The 21,935-nt window shown below is 39.4% G+C and overlaps 3 protein-coding genes across 5 annotated transcripts; 2 read left to right on the top strand and 1 right to left on the bottom strand.

The window, feature by feature from the left end:
- Positions 1-1,699: 1,699 nt before the first annotated feature.
- LOC119722553 (protein PAXX-like) lies at positions 1,700-7,063 on the top strand. Of its 2 annotated transcripts, none has more exons than XM_038192748.1 (7): positions 1,700-1,789; positions 4,367-4,427; positions 4,908-4,957; positions 5,385-5,575; positions 6,128-6,196; positions 6,332-6,413; positions 6,893-7,063. In XM_038192748.1, exons 1-7 carry the CDS (start codon positions 1,749-1,751, stop codon positions 6,924-6,926), a joined length of 528 nt encoding a protein of 175 aa, XP_038048676.1. In that variant the 5' UTR covers positions 1,700-1,748; the 3' UTR covers positions 6,927-7,063. The 2 variants fall into 2 exon arrangements, with proteins under 2 accessions (XP_038048676.1, XP_038048675.1); XM_038192747.1 differs by lacking the exon at positions 1,700-1,789 and adding an exon at positions 3,045-3,209.
- Positions 6,278-15,146, bottom strand: LOC119722551 (ATP-dependent DNA helicase PIF1-like). The gene is made up of 10 exons (XM_038192744.1): positions 15,006-15,146; positions 13,352-13,917; positions 12,617-12,869; positions 11,983-12,125; positions 11,648-11,773; positions 11,296-11,402; positions 10,237-10,376; positions 9,745-9,939; positions 9,026-9,171; positions 6,278-8,503 (listed from the first exon to the last, which is right to left on the bottom strand). Exons 2-10 carry the CDS (start codon positions 13,880-13,882, stop codon positions 8,261-8,263), a joined length of 1,884 nt encoding a protein of 627 aa, XP_038048672.1. The 5' UTR covers positions 13,883-13,917; positions 15,006-15,146; the 3' UTR covers positions 6,278-8,260.
- A 63-nt stretch (positions 15,147-15,209) lies between these two features.
- Positions 15,210-19,060, top strand: LOC119722552 (tetratricopeptide repeat protein 33-like). Of its 2 annotated transcripts, none has more exons than XM_038192745.1 (5): positions 15,210-15,312; positions 16,648-16,900; positions 17,337-17,418; positions 17,628-17,759; positions 17,882-19,060. In XM_038192745.1, the coding sequence occupies exons 2-5, from the start codon at positions 16,671-16,673 to the stop codon at positions 18,125-18,127; spliced, it is 690 nt and encodes a 229-aa protein (XP_038048673.1). In that variant the 5' UTR covers positions 15,210-15,312; positions 16,648-16,670; the 3' UTR covers positions 18,128-19,060. The 2 variants fall into 2 exon arrangements, with proteins under 2 accessions (XP_038048673.1, XP_038048674.1); XM_038192746.1 differs by lacking the exon at positions 15,210-15,312 and adding an exon at positions 15,344-15,362.
- Positions 19,061-21,935: the final 2,875 nt, after the last annotated feature.

The following is a 21,935-nucleotide window of genomic DNA, read 5'->3' as shown; positions in this document are numbered from 1 at the left end:
TCAATGCCAATACACTTTTCGTAATTTCCCCAGATTATGTTCAGTATCCTCGTTTTGGTAATTTATACAAAAGGCCTAGGCTAAATACATGTTATACATATTTACCTAGGAAATGTATCTATCCCGATAATATTGTTATTATGATCATCCCAATCAACAGAGACAGTTTTCAAGATGTCGGATTTTACAACTTGTGACCAAAAAATTCCAAAATATTAACTTTAATACTGACGACAGTGGGAGACCAAGAAAGGTCACTATCTGTCATTGTTTTTATTTCTGCAGGAATAGCTGTAAAAAACATACTTTTTTCCCCTTCATTTTTTGCCTGAATTCCCGGTAAAGCATATATGTGATTTGTTTCGGCTGCTGCAGTAAGGTTCGTGCACCAAAGATTATGACCCCAGTGAAAGTATGTCATTTTTTAGGATGCACGCCTTGCAATATATAGGAAAATAGGAGCGCGTATATCATTGTTATCAATGTTTCACTCACCTTATTCGCATGCACTGCAACACAACAGTGCAGACTGCAGATTTAGCATGATTCAACATGTTCAACCTTCCAGTTCCAAATGCAAAATGTCAGAATGGAGGAAGTTAATTGACCCGTCAAATCTCAGTTCACTGTTTTTTTCATGCACGTAAAACTTGACAGAATCTTGTCAGGAGGTACGGTACGGTTGAAGTCACAAATGCAGTCTCAGCCGGCTCGTCCATGTCCATATCCCGTGCCAGTGGCGGGAGGAACTCTCGGTGGTGTTACTCCTGAAGTCGGTAATCCTTATCTTTAGGACACCTCGAGTTCTGTTCAAAACAGTCAACCTTGAGAGATGATTTGTAGGATTTTTGTAGCGCAAAATAATCATCCAAGTTCAGAAAAAATGCCCAAGTCTGTGGCGAACGTCATTATGGTGTACTACTATGTACTATTACTTTATTAGTCTGGTTCCCAGATTTTGACATGACAAAAAAGCGCAGCAATTTCTATTTCTCACCAGTGTTACGGAGGCGTTAAAAGGACAAAATACAAACTAAAAAAAATCATACTTATGACTTATTATTAAGACATTGTAATGACTTATACATGTACTTACAATAATGACTTAGTATTAAGTCTTAATTATGACTTTTATCTCATAATTACAACTTAGCAATTATTCAATCATAATAATGACTTAAATCTCATGATTATGACTTCATATAAATTCATAATTATAACTATTATTATTTATTTAGTTTGTATTATGTCCCTTTAACGCTTCCGTAATTTCTGACGAATTGATGAAGGGAAGTTTATGTGCTTGATCGAATTACGACAGGATATAACCACAATTTGTATTTTGTATATCGTCATATACGCATGCTTCGGCGCCCCGTTGATTCGGCCGCTTAATTGTTGATATGAAGCGCCACGTGTATATTAAGTAATTTAAATTACAGGCAACAGCGCCCTCATTCCTTTGATTGGAGTATTTGTTTTTAGATATAGCGCCCTCTAACTAATGATCGGAAACAGCTGGCTTCGCTCGTGGCCAGCCCGCCGTTTGTGCCCTTAAGCCAGGCACTTAATCATTATTGCTTCGTCCTTCGGATGGGAGGTAAGGTCACGTGCTCTATAATGCACGTGAAAGAACCCAGTAACACTTATCCCGAAGTTCTAGAAGGGGTTCGCCCGGTGTTCTGGCAGTGCGATTATCTTCAGCCATGAATATGAAGTCTGCACTTGACGCCTGAAGAAGGCCAGAAATGATGCCGAACACTATAGCACTTTTGGATACGGGAAAATTGTATGTGAAAGATCGTGAGTATTTTGTTTCTCGCGCAGCGCAATCTTCCAACAAAATTGTCTGAAAACGAGTTAAAACGGTTGATTATCTTTACATACACTCTTATATTTTAGGATTTTAGGGAAACTTTTGGATGCAATCTGAGGCATTTCCAGGCCAATTTCCCCTGACTTTTCGAAATGTGCTCGTGTATTAGGGAGCTGGGGCGGGTCATCAAAGTTGATATAATTACATCACAAACATGCATCTAAGCTATAGCGTGACTCTCTTTCGAGATTTGCCCTCTTAAGCTTGATTCATGATTTTGAGTCGTCGTCACTAAGAATCACTTCACTGCAAGTGCTTGCGCAGCTGTCGCTGTCAACGTCTGTGAATGACAAAACGACCAAGCGGCAGATGCGAGACCAGTGACTGCGAGATTTGTAAGGCGAGATGGCAGATTTGGGACACCATGGGGAAAGATTTCCATATAAACGAAGTTCACTCAACACCCTGTGTACAAACCCTATGAGATTGGACTGAAAAATTGTAAGTGTTTTCTAAGAAAATGCTTGTATTTTCTCACTGCTCAAATTGACTTTGATGACATGAAATTGCTATCTGGGGGCTTGTTAATCAATACAGAGGAAAATCAGTGAACTTCGCATATGGTAATCTTGCCCACCATGGCATTTTCCTATGTGGATGGTGTCAATATATTTGAAAGCATAACGCGGATATCAGAGGTATTTGAACGCATAACGCGGATATCAGAGGCTTCTTTATTTCCACCAAACATTCAGAAAGTTCACATTGGGTTTACTGTTGCTATATCTTTCCAATGAAATTAGTGTGACTTGTTTATGCAGTCTTAATTGTTATGTTTAATGCCCTTCCCTTGGCTATGTTTCCGCTTAACCATGGTCTACAAAGCCGTCCGCAATAAGGCGAATTCGAAATATCAATCCCCGAGACTCAACATCCAATTCCTCCATGATCCAACCAAGACTCCGTACAACACGGCACAAATAACATCAACACATTCATGAGACTCAACTCCCGTTCTGACAACTTAAGGGAAAGCTTCTTTCAAAGAACTTTGCGGAACTTTGGAAAGCAGGTTATCTTAACCGAAATGGACAACCCTCGTTAAAAATTACAACAAATAAAAACTGGTAGAAGTTTGTAGGCCTAATTAATTTGAACACGACAAATTCAAATGAGGGCGCTAGTTTTGACGACCTAAAGCTCACAAGAGGGCGCTATAAATATGCACTGTATATTATTTTTAATTTGCTTTCACGGACGGACCGACCATGTCGTCTGCCAAATCCTTAGCGGAAGAAGGGGACGTAGGCCACAACCTACAGACTGTGGTTGATTCCATTTCTGGCCGCTTTCTGATTTACACGTCTTGTTCGAGCGATTGTTGGATTGTTCAGTGAGTTTTGGGTCTGGCCTACAAACACTAGCTTGAGAAGCCCCGCTGCGCTTGTGTGACCTAGGCTATTGCCATTGGCTCAGTATTGCTGCGCTGTACACTGTGACTGTCAATGTCATGACTGTACGTTCGGTACAGACTAGTAGTAGCTCCATGACTAGACTGTGCTTTACTTTAGTTTAGTACAAAAAATGTATGTGTACAATGAATGAGACCGGTGTAGCGTGAATATCCAACTCCATGAAATATGGACTCATCATATTCATAGTACTGACTTATGACTACTGTACATGATCATGATGATGTATTGCACATGCGTAAGTGGGAGAGTGGCCTGTCCGTGTGATGGATTAACCAATAACGCCAAATAAAATAATAAAAAAAACATGTTTAGCATTCTCCCCAACCACTTCCTTTTTTGGAGGCTGTCCCTTTTTGAAATTTTGTTCTTTTTTTTTTAACCGAAAAAAAACCCGATACATTTTAAACTGTCACTTAAACATTTTGGCTTACTAGCCCATATAAAGTTGGTACTTGGTGGGCACTGGTTGTCATTTCCCCCGAGTCCAATGGCGGCCATTTAAAAAAAACTGGCGATGTCTTCTGTCTTCTTGTACAACAGTCATGGGGGGGGGGGGGTTACCTAGGTAAAAGTGTGTCCAAAACACCCCCCCCCCCCCTATTTGTTCTGTCTCCCTCTGGGTTGTCTCTCTAGTTTTGCCATTGTTTTAATGAATTCATTCCACAGTATGCATTTGGGACTTGTTTCCCCTCCAGAACTACTTGCTCATGGTGCCACGTCGGTGTATTACACCATCAATTGTGTGATGCACCCCTGACCCTTGACCCCAGTGAAAGGTGTCACTGACATTGTCCAACATTGAATTTATACATCCTTGCGTCTGAGTAGTGGTGGTCTAAATGTATATTTTGATGCTAGTCCCTAGCCTATTTGGCAAAATGTTGGACTCACATCTGACAGATTGTGATGCACCTACTGAGCAAACTCGACACACCCCTGTGCCACAGCCAAGAAGAACATGACCCACTTTAAGGACTCCCTTACATCCTTCTCCCCAATGGGATGATGTAGAGGGGTCCTCAATTACACAACTGCAAGGCCTTTTTTAATTTTGTGCTCTAATTTATTCTTGTAGTGTAACAAATGGCGTTGATGTGTGGAGGTCAGTAATGGATCAGACGAGCTTAGACTCTCATGTAAGTAAAACAAGTTGGATTCTATTGGTGGTCATGTTGTGCATAGAACCAGAAACTCAAACTCTTTAATTGTATGTGGTCTTATCCAAGATTTTACGTTTCAACTTTCCTTACAATACAGCCAGCTGTGCAAATCAAATTATGTTTCAAATGTAAAAAGTTGATTTATTTAAAACTTAACAAGTTTTACATTAATACATGTATGAAAATTATTGATATAAAAATTAAGAGATGTCTTGATCAGAACAGACCTACATGTACCTCTGACGCCATTAATAACCACTCTGCACACATGTCCCTTTTCCTTTTTAAGGGAGACAGCCAGTCCAAAAACAGGAGTATTGTGTTGCCAAAAATCTTTTGTGGCTGTCAGGATTATTACATTTGTAGTTTCAGAAGAAACTGTTCAGACCAAACCAACACCAAAATTTGAAACTATGACACAAATGCTTCACTATGACACTATTTGTTTCCTTTCAGAGGGAGTTAGCAGAAGTGGCAAACTATGAGGCCTACTTTGCAAGATTCAAGTAAGCAGATGTTTCAATACGTTCAAGTTTCATACATGCAAGAACTGAATTTGTACAACTTTGTGGAAAGTTTGAAAACCTTTTGTCATTTTTTGGGTATATATGTAGTCCAAGATGTAGACATCCTGCATCGTGTATGTGCAAAGAAGTATATGCCACTTTTTGGCAACTAAAGAAAGCTCAGGCAGAAAGCCCCACCACGGCACACTGGTTGGTGCACTTACCGCTTTTTCTTGGTAACAATTGAGGAGTTTCTTGTGCACACTCATTTGAGAAAACAAAGCAGCCATTTCAACTAGGCGTATCAGATACCAGTTCTTGTCATGGGTTTCATCATTAATATTTAGATTTGTTTTCCTGCTCATACATGCTTATGTACATCTTTCACTGTCTGATCAAAAATGTTTTCTTCCCCATTTTGATCAAGGAAATCATTTACTAGTGGTGATCTGCTGGTCACAAAACAAGCTCACAAAGTTAGTTTGGATGTAGGCACAGGGTCGACCGCACTGAGATATGACCTATATGAGGCCACAGCCAGCGAGAGGAAAGCGGATCTCAAGAGCGCCCTCTTTTGGCTGGCTGACACCGTTTCTGACGTGACTAATAAACTTACAAGTGAGTTGTTTGGAATTCATTCAAATTTTAAAAAGAATCAAAGAAATCAATTAAGAAACTTTGACATTAAGAAATGGTAAATTATGATACAGATCCAATAATACTGTAATATTTCCATCCCAGAGCACTTCTGATTGATTTCTAATGGCCACACCTCACCCCCTGTGATTATTCCGATATTTCACAGTTGAATCATCTCTATCAATTAAAGGGCACTGTGTGGGAACATGTATTTCAGTAGGGTTCATAATGTTTACTCGGAAACAATAAAGAAGCTAACGGACTCTTTTTCGGATTACCTTGCTCAGAAAGATGCTTTTTCCAGTCCCCAATCTTGACAATCAGCCATCAGTTAATTCAGACACTGACATTACTTCACTCGTGCTTTCATAACATTGGATTTGAAATTACATCTATCTCTGGTTGCCCATTTTTTTTTTTAAAGCTTCGTGCATATAATTGTTTAGGTGTTTCGCTCTTTTGGGGGGAAGGCCCCTTGCCAGCACAAGAGTTTTTCATTGGTCACCGAACTGTTGAATTATTTATACACAGAGTGTGAAGAAGAACTGAGTGTACTGAAGAAACAAAAAGGAACGAGCAGTGTTGCAGCAGTCCTTCCAGGTACGTCAGCTATTGAAGACAACAAGTTCAGAAACTTCTGCATTATCCAACCAACAAATTAAACACAATAGATCCTAGACATGTGAGGACAGATTTCAAATGTCAAAGAAATTTATTTACATGTCTTGTTTGCAGATATTGATACTAAAAAGAGGTCGGGACAAATCAAAGTTCAAAAGCAGCAAGGTCATAGCATAGTCAACCCCAGCAGTAAAAAGTGAGTCCAATTAAAACACAGATTCTTAGCGGGCCTGTATCTTGAACAAAGCCTGTTTGTTTTGACAACTCTGCCATCAGTAGTAATTAGATTGGCACAAACAAGACCAACTTATGTAGTGAAACAAAAGTGACATTTTGGATTATAAGATAAGAGGCACTGTGACAGCCGCAGAGACCTTCCAGGTCATTGCTGAAACATTTTTCCAGAAACTTGACAATGTTCTTGGTCATTACTTCTGCCACAGTAAATCTTTGTTGATTTATTTGAAACTTTCGTGTAAAGTAATTTACTGTTAATTTTTAAGTTCCAGCAGTAAGGGCTTTCAAGTTATATTAATTAAAAAAATAGTACCGGTAATAAATAATTTAATTATTTTATTGAAGTACAAAAAGGTATATCCTTCTTGATTGATAGTACCTTAAAGAAATGTCCACATTCAATCACGGATTAAAATAATTGTTCTTTCTGTTATACAGACGGAAAGCTGCAACAGGAGTTCAGTTTGACTGAGACTGATTGAGGTCACGTATTACTGAGAACGATTGGGATTCAGGATTTATCATGAAGTGCTTCAAATTTATGGTTGACAGTCAACTTTAATGATTAGGCCTTTCCCTGTACTTCATTGTGCTCTTGAAATATCTCCATTAGGCAAATTAGGCTGCATCTCATATTTTATGGTTTTGTAGGCCATTTAGGTGGATATTACACAGACTTTTTGTGTCACTAATTCAAGGTTTACACTTATGAGAAAACAGTTATTTACAAGCCAACATGGACGCTGTTTTACTGTTATCGATTCTTAATGTATCCGATTCTGTGATAGATTTTATTTGTCTAGTATCGATTCCCTCAGACTTGTATTTGATTCTGTATTTCCACAGTACCATTATCTGTTAGCGTTCTCGTCCTGTAAATTGCACCCTCTGTTGATCAAATATTTTTCAAGTGCAAAAGTGTACATGTGTAACAAACACCAGATAGTAACGTCTGGGACCAAGACTAGGTGCAACCATAAACTTTTACTATCCTCACCATGCAAACCTTCAAATCTTACTTTTCAAACTCGTACTGTGAATTTAAATTTGAAGCACATGCTTTATAGGGGTGAGATGGGGTAAAAGAAAAAAACATAATAATCGGCAGAGGGTTGGACGGTCGCCAAGAGCTCAAAAGCAACATAGGGTCTATGACATATGTCTGTATTTGCCACATATAAACTTTTATAAAGACACCTTTACGCTAAAACCTCAGGAATTTGAGATTTCAAAAAGGATGCTATAGAAAAAAAACCTGATAAAAAAAATGTGAGCAATCTCGACTCGGTCTTTAGATAAGGGAGGTTTTTAAACTGAAACTGAAATTTAAATTCAAATCAATAGAGTACAACACTTTTTATATTATCTTTATTGCTCTTAAAAATTTCATGTAATAACCGACTGACATTGTTTGTAAATAAAAATAAAACAATGTGTAGGAAATTCAAATGTAAGAAAACATTTTCTGTTTCCATTTTTGTCCTGTGAAAGCTGTCTATCATTGCAGAATAGACTGATGACTTGAAAACTAACGCCTATAATACCCATCAATTAAAAAGAAAAGGGAATATTTCAGAATATGGGGCCATACTGTGCTTGGCTTAACTATTTGCTTAATAATTCTGAGTTAAGTTCTGCAGTTGTAGAACTATTTTTAATATGCGTAAAAGGCATTTGTAACTAGTAGAAATTTGGACACGTCATTTTTACTTTCAAAAATCCACCAATGGGATTAAGTGACATCGGTTTATTTACCAACTGCAATCAAATTAACCCTGGCTGTAATAAGTGGTACAGATGATACCTTCAATAAAACGGCCTGACGTTCTCCTTGTCTGCATAGTCAACAATACTAGTCTGCATCATGCGCTGCTCTCGACGCAACTGGTGATGAAATTTCAAAACATCTGGGTGGGCTCGCACACAAGACTTGTCAAAGTCAAGCACACGTAGCCCCTGGATACTGCGTGCTCGGGACAGGGCTACATAGGCTTGGCCACATTCAAAGACGCGGGATAAAGAAATCTCCACACAGTCCAGTGACATGCCCTGCAGAAAGAATCAAAAAGATCATTTTTATATCAGTAAACACCATGAAATTACTAGAGCACTAACTCTTCATTCTCCTGCTGATATATTTTGAAGCCATCCCGAGTGCAGGCATTTTTAATTCATGTGTTCGCAGAACATAGTGAGATTAGATGGAATAAATTTTGAAAAATGTAAAAAAAGGCAACGCGCAAGTACAACGCAGGCGTTTGCATTATTTGCGCAGAGCAAAATGAATCACTCATTTATTGATTTTGTGTTAAGTTGTTGGCGTATCGGCTTCAATAATGCACTGGTATAGAATACAAATGCAGACATGAAAATAGCTGTACTAAAGTGGCACTACATTTCAAGTTTTTCATAGGTTTGCGCCCAGCACGCTTCAATTTGTTCAGCGAGTTAGCGCACTAGTAATTTAATATGGAGCTCTATGGTAAAACTAAACATTACAAGTAGTTCTAAAGACATTGGGATAGAGGGTTAGAAACATGCTGACAGAGTTTTCTGTTGAATAGTTTTTACCTGGCTTTTATGTATTGAGATTGCCCAGGCTAGTTTGAGCGGAAGTTGTCTGCGGCTGAGAATTAACCCTGCACCAGCTCTGATCGCCCAGCGTTCCATCCTTATAGTCTGCTCAATGCCGCACATGAACTTGACAATAGGAAGACCTGAAATATGAAACGGCGATGCCAAATCAAGACTTGAGTACATGTATTATTGTAGCAAATATTCTATCAAAGTCAGTGGCACACTGAATGTATATTTAAGACTGGAATTGGTTTTGAACAGTGCCCCAAAGCGTCAAATGAAAAAAATTCAGAGTCTGACGTCGCCACTGATCCCAGTGCAGTTTATGAGCAACCTTGGTCAACTCGCAAGCATTTCATTGTTGTCAGTGATCCACACAATTTGTGGGTTTTTTTTATTTTAAACATTAGGTGTAGTTAAGCATTCAGTTCTGGACTAGTTCAAGTAACTCATTCATTTCCATGGTTATTTTATATACATAGAGAAATAATATATTTTTCATTAGATCGATTTAAATGTTATTATGTGGTGACAAGACTCACTTTTTTATACAGGCAGTTGAACACATTTTTTGAGACCACATTTTGAGGGTTACAAAGTGTTTCCTTAGAATTCTGATTTGAACCCAACAAAGTTAATCAAGCTGTCAACATGGTGGCAGACATATCAGTGTAGTCGTGGCTCAATGACATTGATATTTACACCCATCTTACCAGCGTCACCAGCTCCAAAGCCTGTCACCACTCCTCTGGCTCCATTCACTAAACCTTGCTGTACGTCCAGGTTCTTGGCAAGCATGACCTGAGCTCCTACTCTAAGCTCCAACTTGTGAGGGACGGGGCACTGACTGTTGATGACACTGACGAGGTTGGGGTCGCTGTCCCAGGCATCATACATCCTGGCACACCCTGTTTGTTTTGTCAAAATTTACTTCAGCAACAGTTTGGAAAAAGGCTATGAGTGAATTTCGAATAAATACTGCGATATCTACAGGATTGCACTTACATAGAGCCGAGTACAAATTTTCTTTAGCTGAGTTCAATGCTTGGTTAAAGCCTGATGGCGAAGTATTCACAATGTACAATGCAACAGAAAACGGGTTTTTTGTCTGCAAATCTCAAATGTGGCTCAAGATGAAGAAGAAGCCATAGTGAAAAGATGAGGCGAGTTGTCGGCAATTCACTTTCAACCAAGGGAAATTTTACCTGTGAGTTTCTTCAAGTGGACCTGATTCAATAGATCAACATCCTCCTTGTGGGTGCATAATCTGGTTGCTAGGATGCCACTTCGGTCAATGCTGTGTTTGGCAGTCGCTGTCAAGCGGTCACACAGATCCTGGGAGCACCTAAGATTTACATACATGAAGAAACATATGTATCTTTGTAGTAGCAGTCTGTATCTCTCTGTTATTCAAATATATTAACAAGATGATATGCCTGTTTTCATTGAACTAACTGACGTGTACTTCAACAGGAATTTCTGAAATGCAATAGTGGATTTAAGAAATGCTTACATTACATGTATAACCCTCATGGGTGTCGCCAGGATTTTTTCAAAGGGGGGCAAAACATATTTTTGCCAAAAAATCCCTGTAGTTCTCAACATATTCTCGATTTACCAGTTTTACAGAGGGGGAGGGGGGGGGGGGGGGGGGGGTGGGGGGGAAGGTTCATTTTGCCCCCCCCCCCCCCCCCAACCCATGAAATTTACACCTATATGACTTTGCGCCTCTTTTTCTTTTCTTTTTTCCCCCCTTGGCCCGCCCCCTCGCGACGCCCATGATAATTCCGTTAACAACCCTTCTGACGTGTGGTCCAGTAGACTACATGTACTTGTATATCAGAGGGAAAACCTATGTTGGGGAAGTTGCCAGCTACACATACACGTATTAGTTTGAAGCAAACTTGAATCCTCGAACCTGATTGGTCAATCCATGGCAACAACAGTGTGATATTGTACCTAACAATACGATCCATAGTGCATGATCCAAGATGCATGCGTCATTCATGCTGCACGTACGTGTAATAGGACAGCCACGGAAAAATTCATGTGCAGCATCCTTGTTCTAAGTTGAGGATAAAGTCCTTATACCACTCAAACTCGTAGAACATGAAAAATGTAGTGTGTCTGCGTTCCACTTACCACTCAGCCTTTGGCCTCATGGCATGTGGGACACAGACACACTACATTTTTCCATGTTCCACGCCCGCTCATGGGATAACTAATAGTGTATATACTCTTCCAAAACAAGACATCTCACAAACCTGCCAATACGTATGTTTTGAAGTACATCGATGAAGACAGGATCCTCTTGTCGCTTGACTTGAGTCAGTTCCAGTGTCATCTGAATACATCTGTTCCAAGCTTGGGACTATAAGAAGCAGATGGGACTATATGATTAGATATCATACTCGTACAATGCTTTGGTCGTACTAGTGCAATTTTCATTGCTTTGCATGTACGGTTGATAGCTCTTTTTTTCAGCCTGTATGTGTTTAATACAGTGCTTCAATAACATGAGGAATCACACCTCATCAGCTTGGCGGGAAGGGGTGGGACATGAATGGGGTACATTATCAATAAACCAATTCTATCCTTGAAGTATGAGAGAGATACCTGGAAGCAGAATTTCCGTTTCTCTCCAGGTTTGGTGACAGGAGGTAGTTGTAGAAAGTCACCGCAGACAATGAGCTGAATGCCTCCAAATGGCTTGTCCTTGGCTTTGACTGCTCTGGCAATGGCCTAGAGAAATAGAGGCAGTACATATATATTCAAGGTTTAACTTTTGAAACCAAAACTGAGCTGGATCAAAACTAAAGAGGCTTTCCATTTATGAACTCACTTTTATAAAATACTTCTTGAATCATAAATTACATTTTGAAGAATAATATTAATTAACGTAATTAACAACTCAGTAGTATATAAGTGCCATGTTTTCAATGTTACTGTACCTCCAATTTGGTGAAAAGATCGCCATCCACCATAGAGATTTCATCCACAATCAGATGTCGACATTTCCGCCACTGTTGCTTACGTGCTGGACGAGATGCTAACTCAATACACTTTGGAAGGGGATGATTGCCCGAGCCAATGCCTGAAAAAAAAAAATTCTGTTTACAATTGTCTTGCTAATTCAGTTAATGAAAAGATATTTACACGTTCTTTTGATCACAACTGCGTAACATTTTTGGGGTATTACAATTGTTGTCAGTTAATTCTTTTGATCAGCCTGCCAGTTTGGATTTCACATTCATGTATCATTGGCACAAGCGGCAAGTGAACTCTTTCATGAACAGGTGGCACTTTGTTATCGCTCACGAAATCTCCAGTACACAATTCATTTCATTGTGAACACACACATTCTTGTTCCGTAACTGTGGGGACTACACACGTTTTCCCATGGTATTATGTGGACCGAAGACCCTATGGGGACAGCAGAAAGTCCCAATAACTAGGTCCTAATTTCCCCAACAATAAAAAATGTCCCATAGTCCGGTGACGACCCAACCACACACACACACACACGTATCTGCATGAGCACAAGGCATATAGCAACATTACTAAGAAAACACATTAAACAATAACCTGCAAACTGATGTAGTGTTGTCCCACCAATGTGGCATGCTGCTACTCCGGTACTCGCAGTAGCAAATGTGCTTTCGGGTGGTAAGGCTCCGATGATCTTCCTGAGGAGGAATGACTTGCCTGTGCCAGCGCTGCCAGTGAAGAATACATTGTGTCCAGCCAGGACAGCATTAAGGACCTTGGACTGCTGATGATTAAGCTGAGTCTTGTTGAGGGTGATGTTTAGCTTCTTCCTCTGTGGAGCATCTTCACTCTAAGGGATAACGTCACACATAAAAGGAAAGAATTACTTCAATGAACTGTCATATTTCTTTATGATGTACAATATATAATTTATCAGTCATTGCGGGTATGTTGGATACTGCACAACATTTGTATTTATTATTATTATGATGGCATCATTTAATCAAAATGTCACTGAAAGACATGACTTGATAAAAATCCAAGCACATGGATGTATCCACAGCAGCAGACCAAGTAGTCAAACATTCAAGTATATCTGTGACATTCCTTTCCATCTTGGTTATCCTTGCTACATGCAGTCTCTTTGTCACAGCTGATGTCATAAAAACTGATTTGTGGAAGTGTCTGGAACATTACATTTAAGAATGGTAGTTCCTTTTATTTTAGAAATTCCTACATCAAGAAAATACAACAAGAACTTTGGACTAGGTTGTAGCTATTGATGAAGGTTTTAATATACATTGTATTTCTGAAAACAATGCAATAACTCACAGCAGAGCATTCGCTATTCTCACGTAACCGTTTGAGTCTCTTCTTGGCTGGACCAGCCGGCGTCGTTGCTGTGCCTTTTGCCTCTGCTTTCTCTGCTCTTGAGTTGTTGACCGTAATGACATCTTTCTCACAGAGTGGGGAGATTTCCTCAAACTTTCTTGGCAGTTCTGACAGCAGTCTTGCTCGCTCACTGATGGGCTTCTGTTGGTTACCACACTCTTGCTTGACCACCAAGCACTTCAAGAATGCAGCAAGTTGGTGTGGAGGACAATTAGAAATCATAATCTGTAGATTCTGCTTTGGAAGTTGTATACATGCCTTACCATCCTTAACAAAGCGTTTGTGAATGGTAATGTCCTGCATAAGGTACTTAGTACTGGTTTTATGACACTCTATGCGGAGTATGATGTCACGAAACTCATTGCGACCAAGCACCAAGGTAGCATTTTTAATGTTTGCTCTTTTCATTGTTTCTCCAGTTGGTGCCACCTTTACCGTGGAAACAGTGCAACACAGCTCACATGAATTCATGTCTGCAGATCGAACACACGTCTGTAAAGGAAAGACTGACGAAACATAAATTGATGATTATCATTAAAATAGCTATAATTTAAAGCTTTGGTACATTTGTAAATCTACTGACAATATTCCAATTTCTAGCAACACATCACTTAAAATGAATTGAAATAGTGCTGCATGCCTTCAATCTTAATTCATCTCACTGTACTCTGTACATTTCATTGGAGGTGAACTTTGATGTTTTATTCCTGACCTTCAAGTTCTCATGCTTTAAAAAGTGGTTCCTAAATCTTTGTTTAAAAGCTTCCAAATAATTCATTTAAATAGTGGTCTGCAACTGCAACCTTAAGATAAACTTGCTAAAGAAACCCTGTGATCTATTTGGGAAAGAATGCACATGTACATTGTAGTATCCGGACGCCACTTCACTTCAGTGGTTGTGTACAAAGTCTGTGGAGAGTCAAGAACGGAAAGATTTCCATATACGAAGTTCACTCAACACTCTGTGTACAAACCCTACGAGAGTGGACTGAAAAATTCTAAGTGTTTTCTAAGAAAATGCTTGTATTTTGTCACTGCTCAAATGACTTTGATGACATGAAATTGCTATCTGGGGGCTTGTTAGTCAATACAGAGGAAAATTAGTGAACTTCGCATATGGTAATCTTGCCCAGACTTTATTTCCCCTTTTAAAAATATCCTCCAAAACCACGCATTACGAAAAAGAAAATGAAACCTATTTTATTTAAAATACCATTACAATTTCATTAAAAACATGAAAGTAAAGAAAGCTATGTATAAAAACAAAAAACATTGAGCAGCAGCTCGGTGGCAACCCGGATACCCAGCTTGTGATAGATTGCAATGGTGATTTTGCAATACCGTAATGATAGCAGTTGAAAATCGTTTAAGGCTGCCCTAACGATTGTCACTGGCGTTTTAATAAAATGATGTCCAGAAATTGGGCACATATTAAATCGGGCGACGCCGGCGACCGGCGTAGCCCACCATCACGATAATTTAAAAAGCAAAGAAAGGTCAAAGGAAAATAATGTACTGTTGTACATAATGTACCGTTGGAAGAAAGATTTTAAAATCCATTCAACTAGTGACATGATAGCATGATGGATTCTACCTTATTTCGCCGACGAAATTCACACAGTGGACAGCCGACCGATGCGATCCAGCGTTCAGCGCAGCTAGTTGTGTTGTGGCATTTAAATTGACCCGGGAGCATCAGCCAATCGTTGCCGACGATACAAAACCACCCGTACTCGCGCGGGTTTGTTTGGTAAGCTAGGGAGCAAGACCACAGAATAACGTACAATTGTGCTCAAAAATCGTTGGGTGCCGAGTTAAATTCGTTTTAATCGGATCTTCGGAAGTGTTTACATTACATGTCATGTGTAAAATGTTTGTTGTGACCGCACGATCGTAAAATGGTAAATGTATGGTTGTTCTATCTGACGTTATATTCACGTAGAGGAAGGTCGTACGTAGTTGGTTTAGAGTCCTGAATATATAATAACGTTACATGTTGCATGCGGCACGAAGTCAAAGCAGCCCTGCCAACGCTTCAAAGTTCAACTCGACCATTTTGTTATCACCAGCTAAACGAAAAAGCAAGAGTTAGGCCAAAAAAAAAGTCTCCGGTTTCTGGTATGGAGCTTGCCCCCAAAGTGGTGCGGCGACGAGGGGCTTCCCCCCCTTTTTTTTCCTTCAAATTTCGGCTGATGACTGCAAATGGTGCCCGACTAAATTTAGTGCAAAATGTATTGGAGCCCAGAGAGGCCACATAAAGCTTATTATAGTACCATCTAAAAACACGTTAAAATTGTGCAGCAGCAGGATTCCAGTCAAACCAGTGAGTTTGGCGGTTTTGAGACATCATCTTACATGTCCTACATTGAATAACATTTTTTTAATTTTGCCGACGTGCATGGCTACTGCGACGCGCGCGCATACCAGAAACAGGACTTCAGGAGACTTTTTTTTTTGCCTTAGTACTGGTACTGTAGTACTCACTACTGGGGTGGGGCGGGGCATAGTAGAGTGGGAGGTAATCGAATGACAGGAAATGCAACCAATAGGCGTACAAGTATGATTAGTGTATAGCAATTAACCATAATGTATGAACTGGCATGACTGGAAAATTTGAGCTGGTATAACTAAATATAAAAATTGTAATAAGAAAATGTTTTAGTCTAGCCAATATAGACCTTATAAAAAAATGGAGAATACATCGACATCAGAAATCAGGAATTCTCTGTAGTGACCTATTAGCCATCAGAAAGTGATAACGTCCTAAAAAGTATAATTTTACAGGGAAAATATTAAAGCATTTACTGAGAAAACACTTGAAATTTTTCAGACCATGCTTATAACTTATTAACGTACCCTTTTTTCTTGCTCTTATGAAATATGAGCCTATCAAACATCCCCCCCCCCCTCTCCCGCGCTGCCCCAGGTCCGATGTCGGAATTTGGTCACGTATTGCATGCCTTAGGGTGGGCATTTGGGGGTCACTTAAATTTTGCCCGAGGGTTGGGGATTTTTTCCCTTCAAAATAAGTGACAGTTACAAACCAACATGACCGAATAGGTTTTTTGGTTTCATGTACCAAATTGTAATGCCAGTGCCTAGCCTGTTGTAAATAATTATTTGAGCAGTTGCAGACCTCAGTCCCCAGTTGTGCAATTTCAATCTCAAAACCACATTATATTATTGTTACTGTCTGTTAGTAAATTTAATTGTGTTTGCTTGTTTCCATTATGCAGTCCAACAGTCCATCTACAATAAAATGACTTCCTTTGGCTGGAAACGGAAGGCAGGAGACAATGTTTCCAAGTCAGCAGCCACTACATTTCAAGAGGTCACAGGTCAGCAAGACCCTGACGGGGTAGAGAGTGATGTTTCCTTGTCCCATTGGGGGCAGGTTGCCAAGCAACGGAAGGTCATCTTGTTGGAGGATGCAAAAACCAAGAGCAAGAGACTTAAAGATGAAGGAAGTATCTTGGCTGAGGCAGAAAGGTACAGTCACGGTATTTGTTTTTTAATGGGGAAGGAGGGAGTTATCTACATTATCAACGGCATTGTACAACCTTCACATCCATTTATCACATTTTCCAATTTTTTTTCATTTAGTTTTCTAGGTCCATTTTTTCTCGAGAGGGCAAAAACGTACATATCAGTGGAGGGAGACACCCCTCCCCCCACCCAGCCCAAGCGTGACAGCTCTGAATATATCATTTGGTGTTCCATATCATAGTTAGCACTTATCACTTGATCATGTGACTTGCAATGGCCCAGGAAATGTCTAGAATAAAACTGTTCCATGAAAATGTTACAAAGCCTGAAGTTTCTGGTTGAATTCCTTGGGAGCTGGTTAAACTATGGCATTAAAATAAGTCAGTGAAGGTCATTCTGATTTTCTGCAAATATATTTTTCTTGGAATGAATTCTGCAGGTATTGGGAGGCAATCACAAAATGGGATGAAGCTCTCCAACTTACCCCTGATAGTGAAAACATCTTAGATATGAAAGCACAGGTGGGTGTGTAGGGATTTTTTTGGGGGGGGGGAGAAATCTTAGTTTGTTATAACTAACATTATGTTATAACAACATAGTACAGATTTTTTTTACTTTTACAAAACATGGATTTTGGGTAACCGCAAATGATCCTTGTGGGGTTTCAAAACATGGAGAAAGAAAAAGAGGACAATTTGCTACCATTCCCATTACTTCCTTTGTGTTTCAGGCCTTACTTATTCTTCATGAGGTATTCCCAGCAGTACAGACTGCTGTGTCAGCTGTCAAGTTAAACCCAAGATGGTGGGCAGCTCATCAAACACTTGGGAGAGCACAACTTGGACTTGGAGAAATTAAAATGGTAACATTTTCTATTCAGCGAATGTGATAGCTCAACAATGAGAAACTTTTAATCATTGGACAAGAATTTAGAAATTTAGTTTAAGTGTTCATCAGTATTTTGCAATATATTCTTTCTTACAGGCAGTATCAAGTTTTTCCAAGGCCATTCACCTGAACCCATGTGACAATGAATTGTGGGAAGAGGACTTGAAATGGGCATGTTCCTTACTCAGAGAAAAACAAAGGATGAACTTAGACACAAAAGGAGAAGACAATCTGGTCAGTGGTAGATCCAGTCAGAAAACAATTACCAGAGCAACAAGTGAAGAGGATGAACAAACTGAAGAACAGTCAGAGGAATGTGAGGCAGCTGTTCAAACGACGTGACAAATCTTTAATTGGAACAAGAACAATTCATGCACCATTTTAAACCTAAGTTCCTTCAGAAGAGTATTTTTCAGTGTACCACAACTGCTGCTGAGAGCACGGACTACAGGTAATAAACTTCTTGGTGACCAGGTGGAGCCGTCTTGGTGACCTGGTCATTCATCTTAGGGACTAGGTCAGCCAACTTGGTGACCGAGTCAGCCATCTTGGTGACCAGGTCAGCCATCTTGGTGACCAGGTCAGCCATCTTGGGGACTAGGTCAGCCATCTTGGTGACCGGGTCAGCCATCTTGGGGACTAGGTCAGCCATCTTGGTGACCAGGTCAGCCATCTTTTGACCAGGTCAGCCATCTTGGTGACCAGGTCAGCCATCTTGGGGACTAGGTCAGCCATCTTGGTGACCGGGTCAGCTATCTTGGTGACCAGGTGGAGCCGTCTTGGTGACCGGGTCAGCCATCTTGGTGACCAGGTCAGCCATCTTGGTGACCAGGTCAGCCATCTTGGGGACTAGGTCAGCCATCTTGGTGACCGGGTCAGCCATCTTGGTGACCTGGTCAGCCTTGTGCCTCTGATATATTATTGGTTGTCTTGCAGTGCACCATGACAAATGTTCATAGCTGTAGAACTGTAGCTATATCTGTACGACACATCCAATTTGATATTTAAATTAGGCTCACCCGTAGGTCGATTTGATAATTGATGCACTGGCTGGTATCAGATTTTAGAGGCTGTCCACAATAATCTGCCATTTTGAGTCTATACTTGCACTGCTTATAAATAGGTTGCATATTGTTCCGTTTTTTATTTTATTTTAATTTCCTTTAAAATTGTGAGTTTGTTCTTTGTTGTGTTGTCAGCTTCTTTGCTGTGTTGTTTGATTGTATTAAAATGTATGTGAATAAAGTTACACATACACCCAGTCATCACACACCATTGATGGTATCATTGTATGATTATGCATATGACTTCTACATTACATTGTTTCTTTTAGGTGATTTACCTGTGCAAGGTCAATGACCTGTCTATATTATGAGGCAGTGCCTTAGGCATGCGTGTTACTGCATTCATATTTTGTTTTACACTGATCAGCTTTCCCCTGCACACCTTGTGGTAGCGACAGGCTCCTACCTTACCTAAAACACATACAACAGGCTTCAGGCAATATTATCCCTGGCCTCTATTTTGCATGCAAGTTTCACCTTTTTTAATGGGCGTGATGGAGGGACGGGAATGAGATGCAGCTTGTACAGTGTACATAATAGGACGAGTTTGGACATACGGTCATCAGGCTGTTTTAGCTATGTATTATAATGATGTTGAGGATAGACAAATCGTCAACCAAAGATATGCATTCATTGTCCAGTGAAATAAGGGCATAGGCCAAGACCTTTTTTTACGCTGAAGCCATTTTCGATCGTGTTCCCTGAATCTATTTTACAAATTGTAACTGTTGAATGGGATGGTACCAGACTAAATTATAACTGGAGTCATGGTAGGTGCCAAGCCTCGATTTCATTTTTTTAATTAATGTGGCTTAAAACATTAGGATATGTTTAATTACAAATGTTAAATTATAAACTGGTGTTACCTTGTAATACATTTTTAATTCATTGCTTTCATTTCTACTTGCAAGTTCCAAAAATGAAGAATTTACCTCGCTTTCAATTTAATATGGCTGATTCCCTCCCCAACCATTGGTGAACTGTGTTACTATAATAGTTCTCAAACCTTTTATTGTAAGAACACATTATGAAGCAGCCGGGCCATCATTAATTTACACTCTAGCCCATCTTTCCAAATCTTAATTGGATTTTCAATCCCAGTCATAAGGAAATTAATAAGGCGGTCATCTATATTGCGGATGGACTCTGTTAGTGACTATTTGCGATTGGTTAGCGCTAGTGGGGTGCACTTTATTAATATTTGAAGAACATTGTCCTTAATCATTTGATTCTCACAATAAACACTGGCTGTTTGTAGAGAGCATTCAATTAACGGTCGAGCGGGAAAAAGCTCTGAGCAGACCACTGTAGCATTATGTAGGTCTACATCTTATAGATGTACGAGTTTTAATTGCTTGATAGAACTGTGTACGCATGATAGAAATGTGTTTTGACAAGGTTTTTTTTACGGTGTTTTTTTCTATTCGTGCGAAATAGTAAGGGATCAGGGACCAGATGAATAAACGATATATTAATATTGAGTTTTAGAGTCATATTAGTCTGTGGATTACTTTGGTGACAGGTGGATGTCCTTGAATTTGAGATACCAGCATTTTTTAAAGTATCTATTTTTGTCGCCGTTTGAATACCTCTTGTATCATGGCCGGCGAGGTTTACTCGGTACAATATGCCTGACGTAGTCAATTAGTACGCCCGGTACTATTTAGTTCACCGTTCTGAAATGTACACGATCTGCCAGTTTTACCATATCCACCTTGTGAATGTGTGGCCTACCGACTCGTTGTTTACTCGTCTGTGCTACATGGCAGATAAAGATCGAATTGTGTCAAGTTCTTGGCAAAATACTCCCCAGCATAATGGATTAACTTCTTTAAATTCATAGAATTATGGAACTCTTTTCAAAGAAATACATTTCTACAAAGCCATTCGCCTCTCTTATTATGAACTTTACAAATGTCGGTGAATCAAAATTAACAAACGACTTCGGTATTCCCGATTTTCTTAATCGTACCATGAAGCTAAAGCTCCATGATCGTACACACAGACCAGATAACTGTGGGTACATGTAGGGTTTAAACCTCGTAACGATAGATTGCGCTTTGCTTTGATTAGATCCACATTTTTAGACCTTCAGTGGAGTCGATTTTAGGCATAATAGGCCTACTTTGTTGAACAAAATCTTGGTTATTGAATTCTTATTGTAGTCGTGCCAGCAACAGCTACTCGATATGGTTTGCATATTTTATACCAGCATTTATTTCTTGTGTTTGGAATCAGCAGTATTAACGGTTGACAGGCCAACCCTTTGCATGACACGGCGGAATTCACGCCTTTCAGTAAAACCTTACTTGATGTGGGTGTCATACGTGGCGAGTAAAAAAAAAAGCGGAACCCAGACCCAAAGAAATATATTTTATATTTAAAAAAATATGTAGCACCAAAACTAATTATATGACTGGTAGGCCAACTTAATACGCTCCTTTTGGATGAAAAAATACTACAACTCGATCCGTTCAAATTGTGTCACCATTTAAACGAAATGACCATAAAATCTGTTTCGTCCAAAAGGGCGATTTCAAGAATTGTCGTGACAATTATCTTCAAATATCCCCAGCGATAAAACCTCAGTTTAAAATATTTAAAAAGGCCCGTCTTTATAAAACAAAATGTATTGTTTAATCCTATTGTTAGCCAAAGCAGGGTTGTTCATAAAGATACTGTGTACTACAGTTGTTGAAACAAGTATGCTGTGTCATTTTCTTTGTTGTTCCAAACAGTCAGAACATACAATAAATTGCTCTTTTTTTTTGGACGAAACTGATTTTAGGATTACTTAATAGTGATAAATTTTGTAGAGCAATTAAAATGACTCTCTCACATAAAAGTATTTTAATAAATGGGCTGCCAAGTCATACTTTATTTTGGTGTAACATTTTTTTTTATATATATATGTGAAATATATTTCTTTCTTTTTAACTTTGTTCCACATTTTTTTTACTCGCCCTGTATAAATATCAGGAATAGTGGTAAAGGGATAATTGCTTTTTTCGATAGGCCCATATTTGCAGAATGAGGGAATGAAATATTGCAAAATAAACTTATAGTATCTCGTTTCTCCTGACATT

This window comes from Patiria miniata, unplaced genomic scaffold (genome assembly GCF_015706575.1).
Source record: "Patiria miniata isolate m_02_andy unplaced genomic scaffold, ASM1570657v1 HiC_scaffold_15, whole genome shotgun sequence".
In the NCBI taxonomy this organism is placed as follows: Eukaryota; Metazoa; Echinodermata; class Asteroidea; order Valvatida; family Asterinidae; genus Patiria; species Patiria miniata.
The sequence above is the reverse complement of the archived record's forward strand: the minus strand, read 5'-3'. Positions and strand labels throughout refer to the sequence as shown.

Coding starts and splice junctions, on each gene's coding strand:
- LOC119722553 (XM_038192747.1), top strand. CDS start 3,085: ATGTCGTCTGCCAAATCCTTAGCGGAAGAAGGGGACGTAGGCCACAAC. Junction 3,210..4,366: donor AGCGATTGTTGGATTGTTCA/GTGAGTTTTGGG, acceptor TTATTCTTGTAG/TGTAACAAATGGCGTTGATG. Junction 5,576..6,127: donor CGTGACTAATAAACTTACAA/GTGAGTTGTTTG, acceptor ATTTATACACAG/AGTGTGAAGAAGAACTGAGT.
- LOC119722551 (XM_038192744.1), bottom strand. CDS start 13,882: ATGAATTCATGTGAGCTGTGTTGCACTGTTTCCACGGTAAAGGTGGCA. Junction 11,774..11,982: donor ATCTTTTCACCAAATTGGAG/GTACAGTAACAT, acceptor CTATTTCTCTAG/GCCATTGCCAGAGCAGTCAA. Junction 9,940..10,236: donor CCACTTGAAGAAACTCACAG/GTAAAATTTCCC, acceptor CAAAACAAACAG/GGTGTGCCAGGATGTATGAT.
- LOC119722552 (XM_038192745.1), top strand. CDS start 16,671: ATGACTTCCTTTGGCTGGAAACGGAAGGCAGGAGACAATGTTTCCAAG. Junction 16,901..17,336: donor ATCTTGGCTGAGGCAGAAAG/GTACAGTCACGG, acceptor TGAATTCTGCAG/GTATTGGGAGGCAATCACAA. Junction 17,419..17,627: donor TCTTAGATATGAAAGCACAG/GTGGGTGTGTAG, acceptor TTTGTGTTTCAG/GCCTTACTTATTCTTCATGA.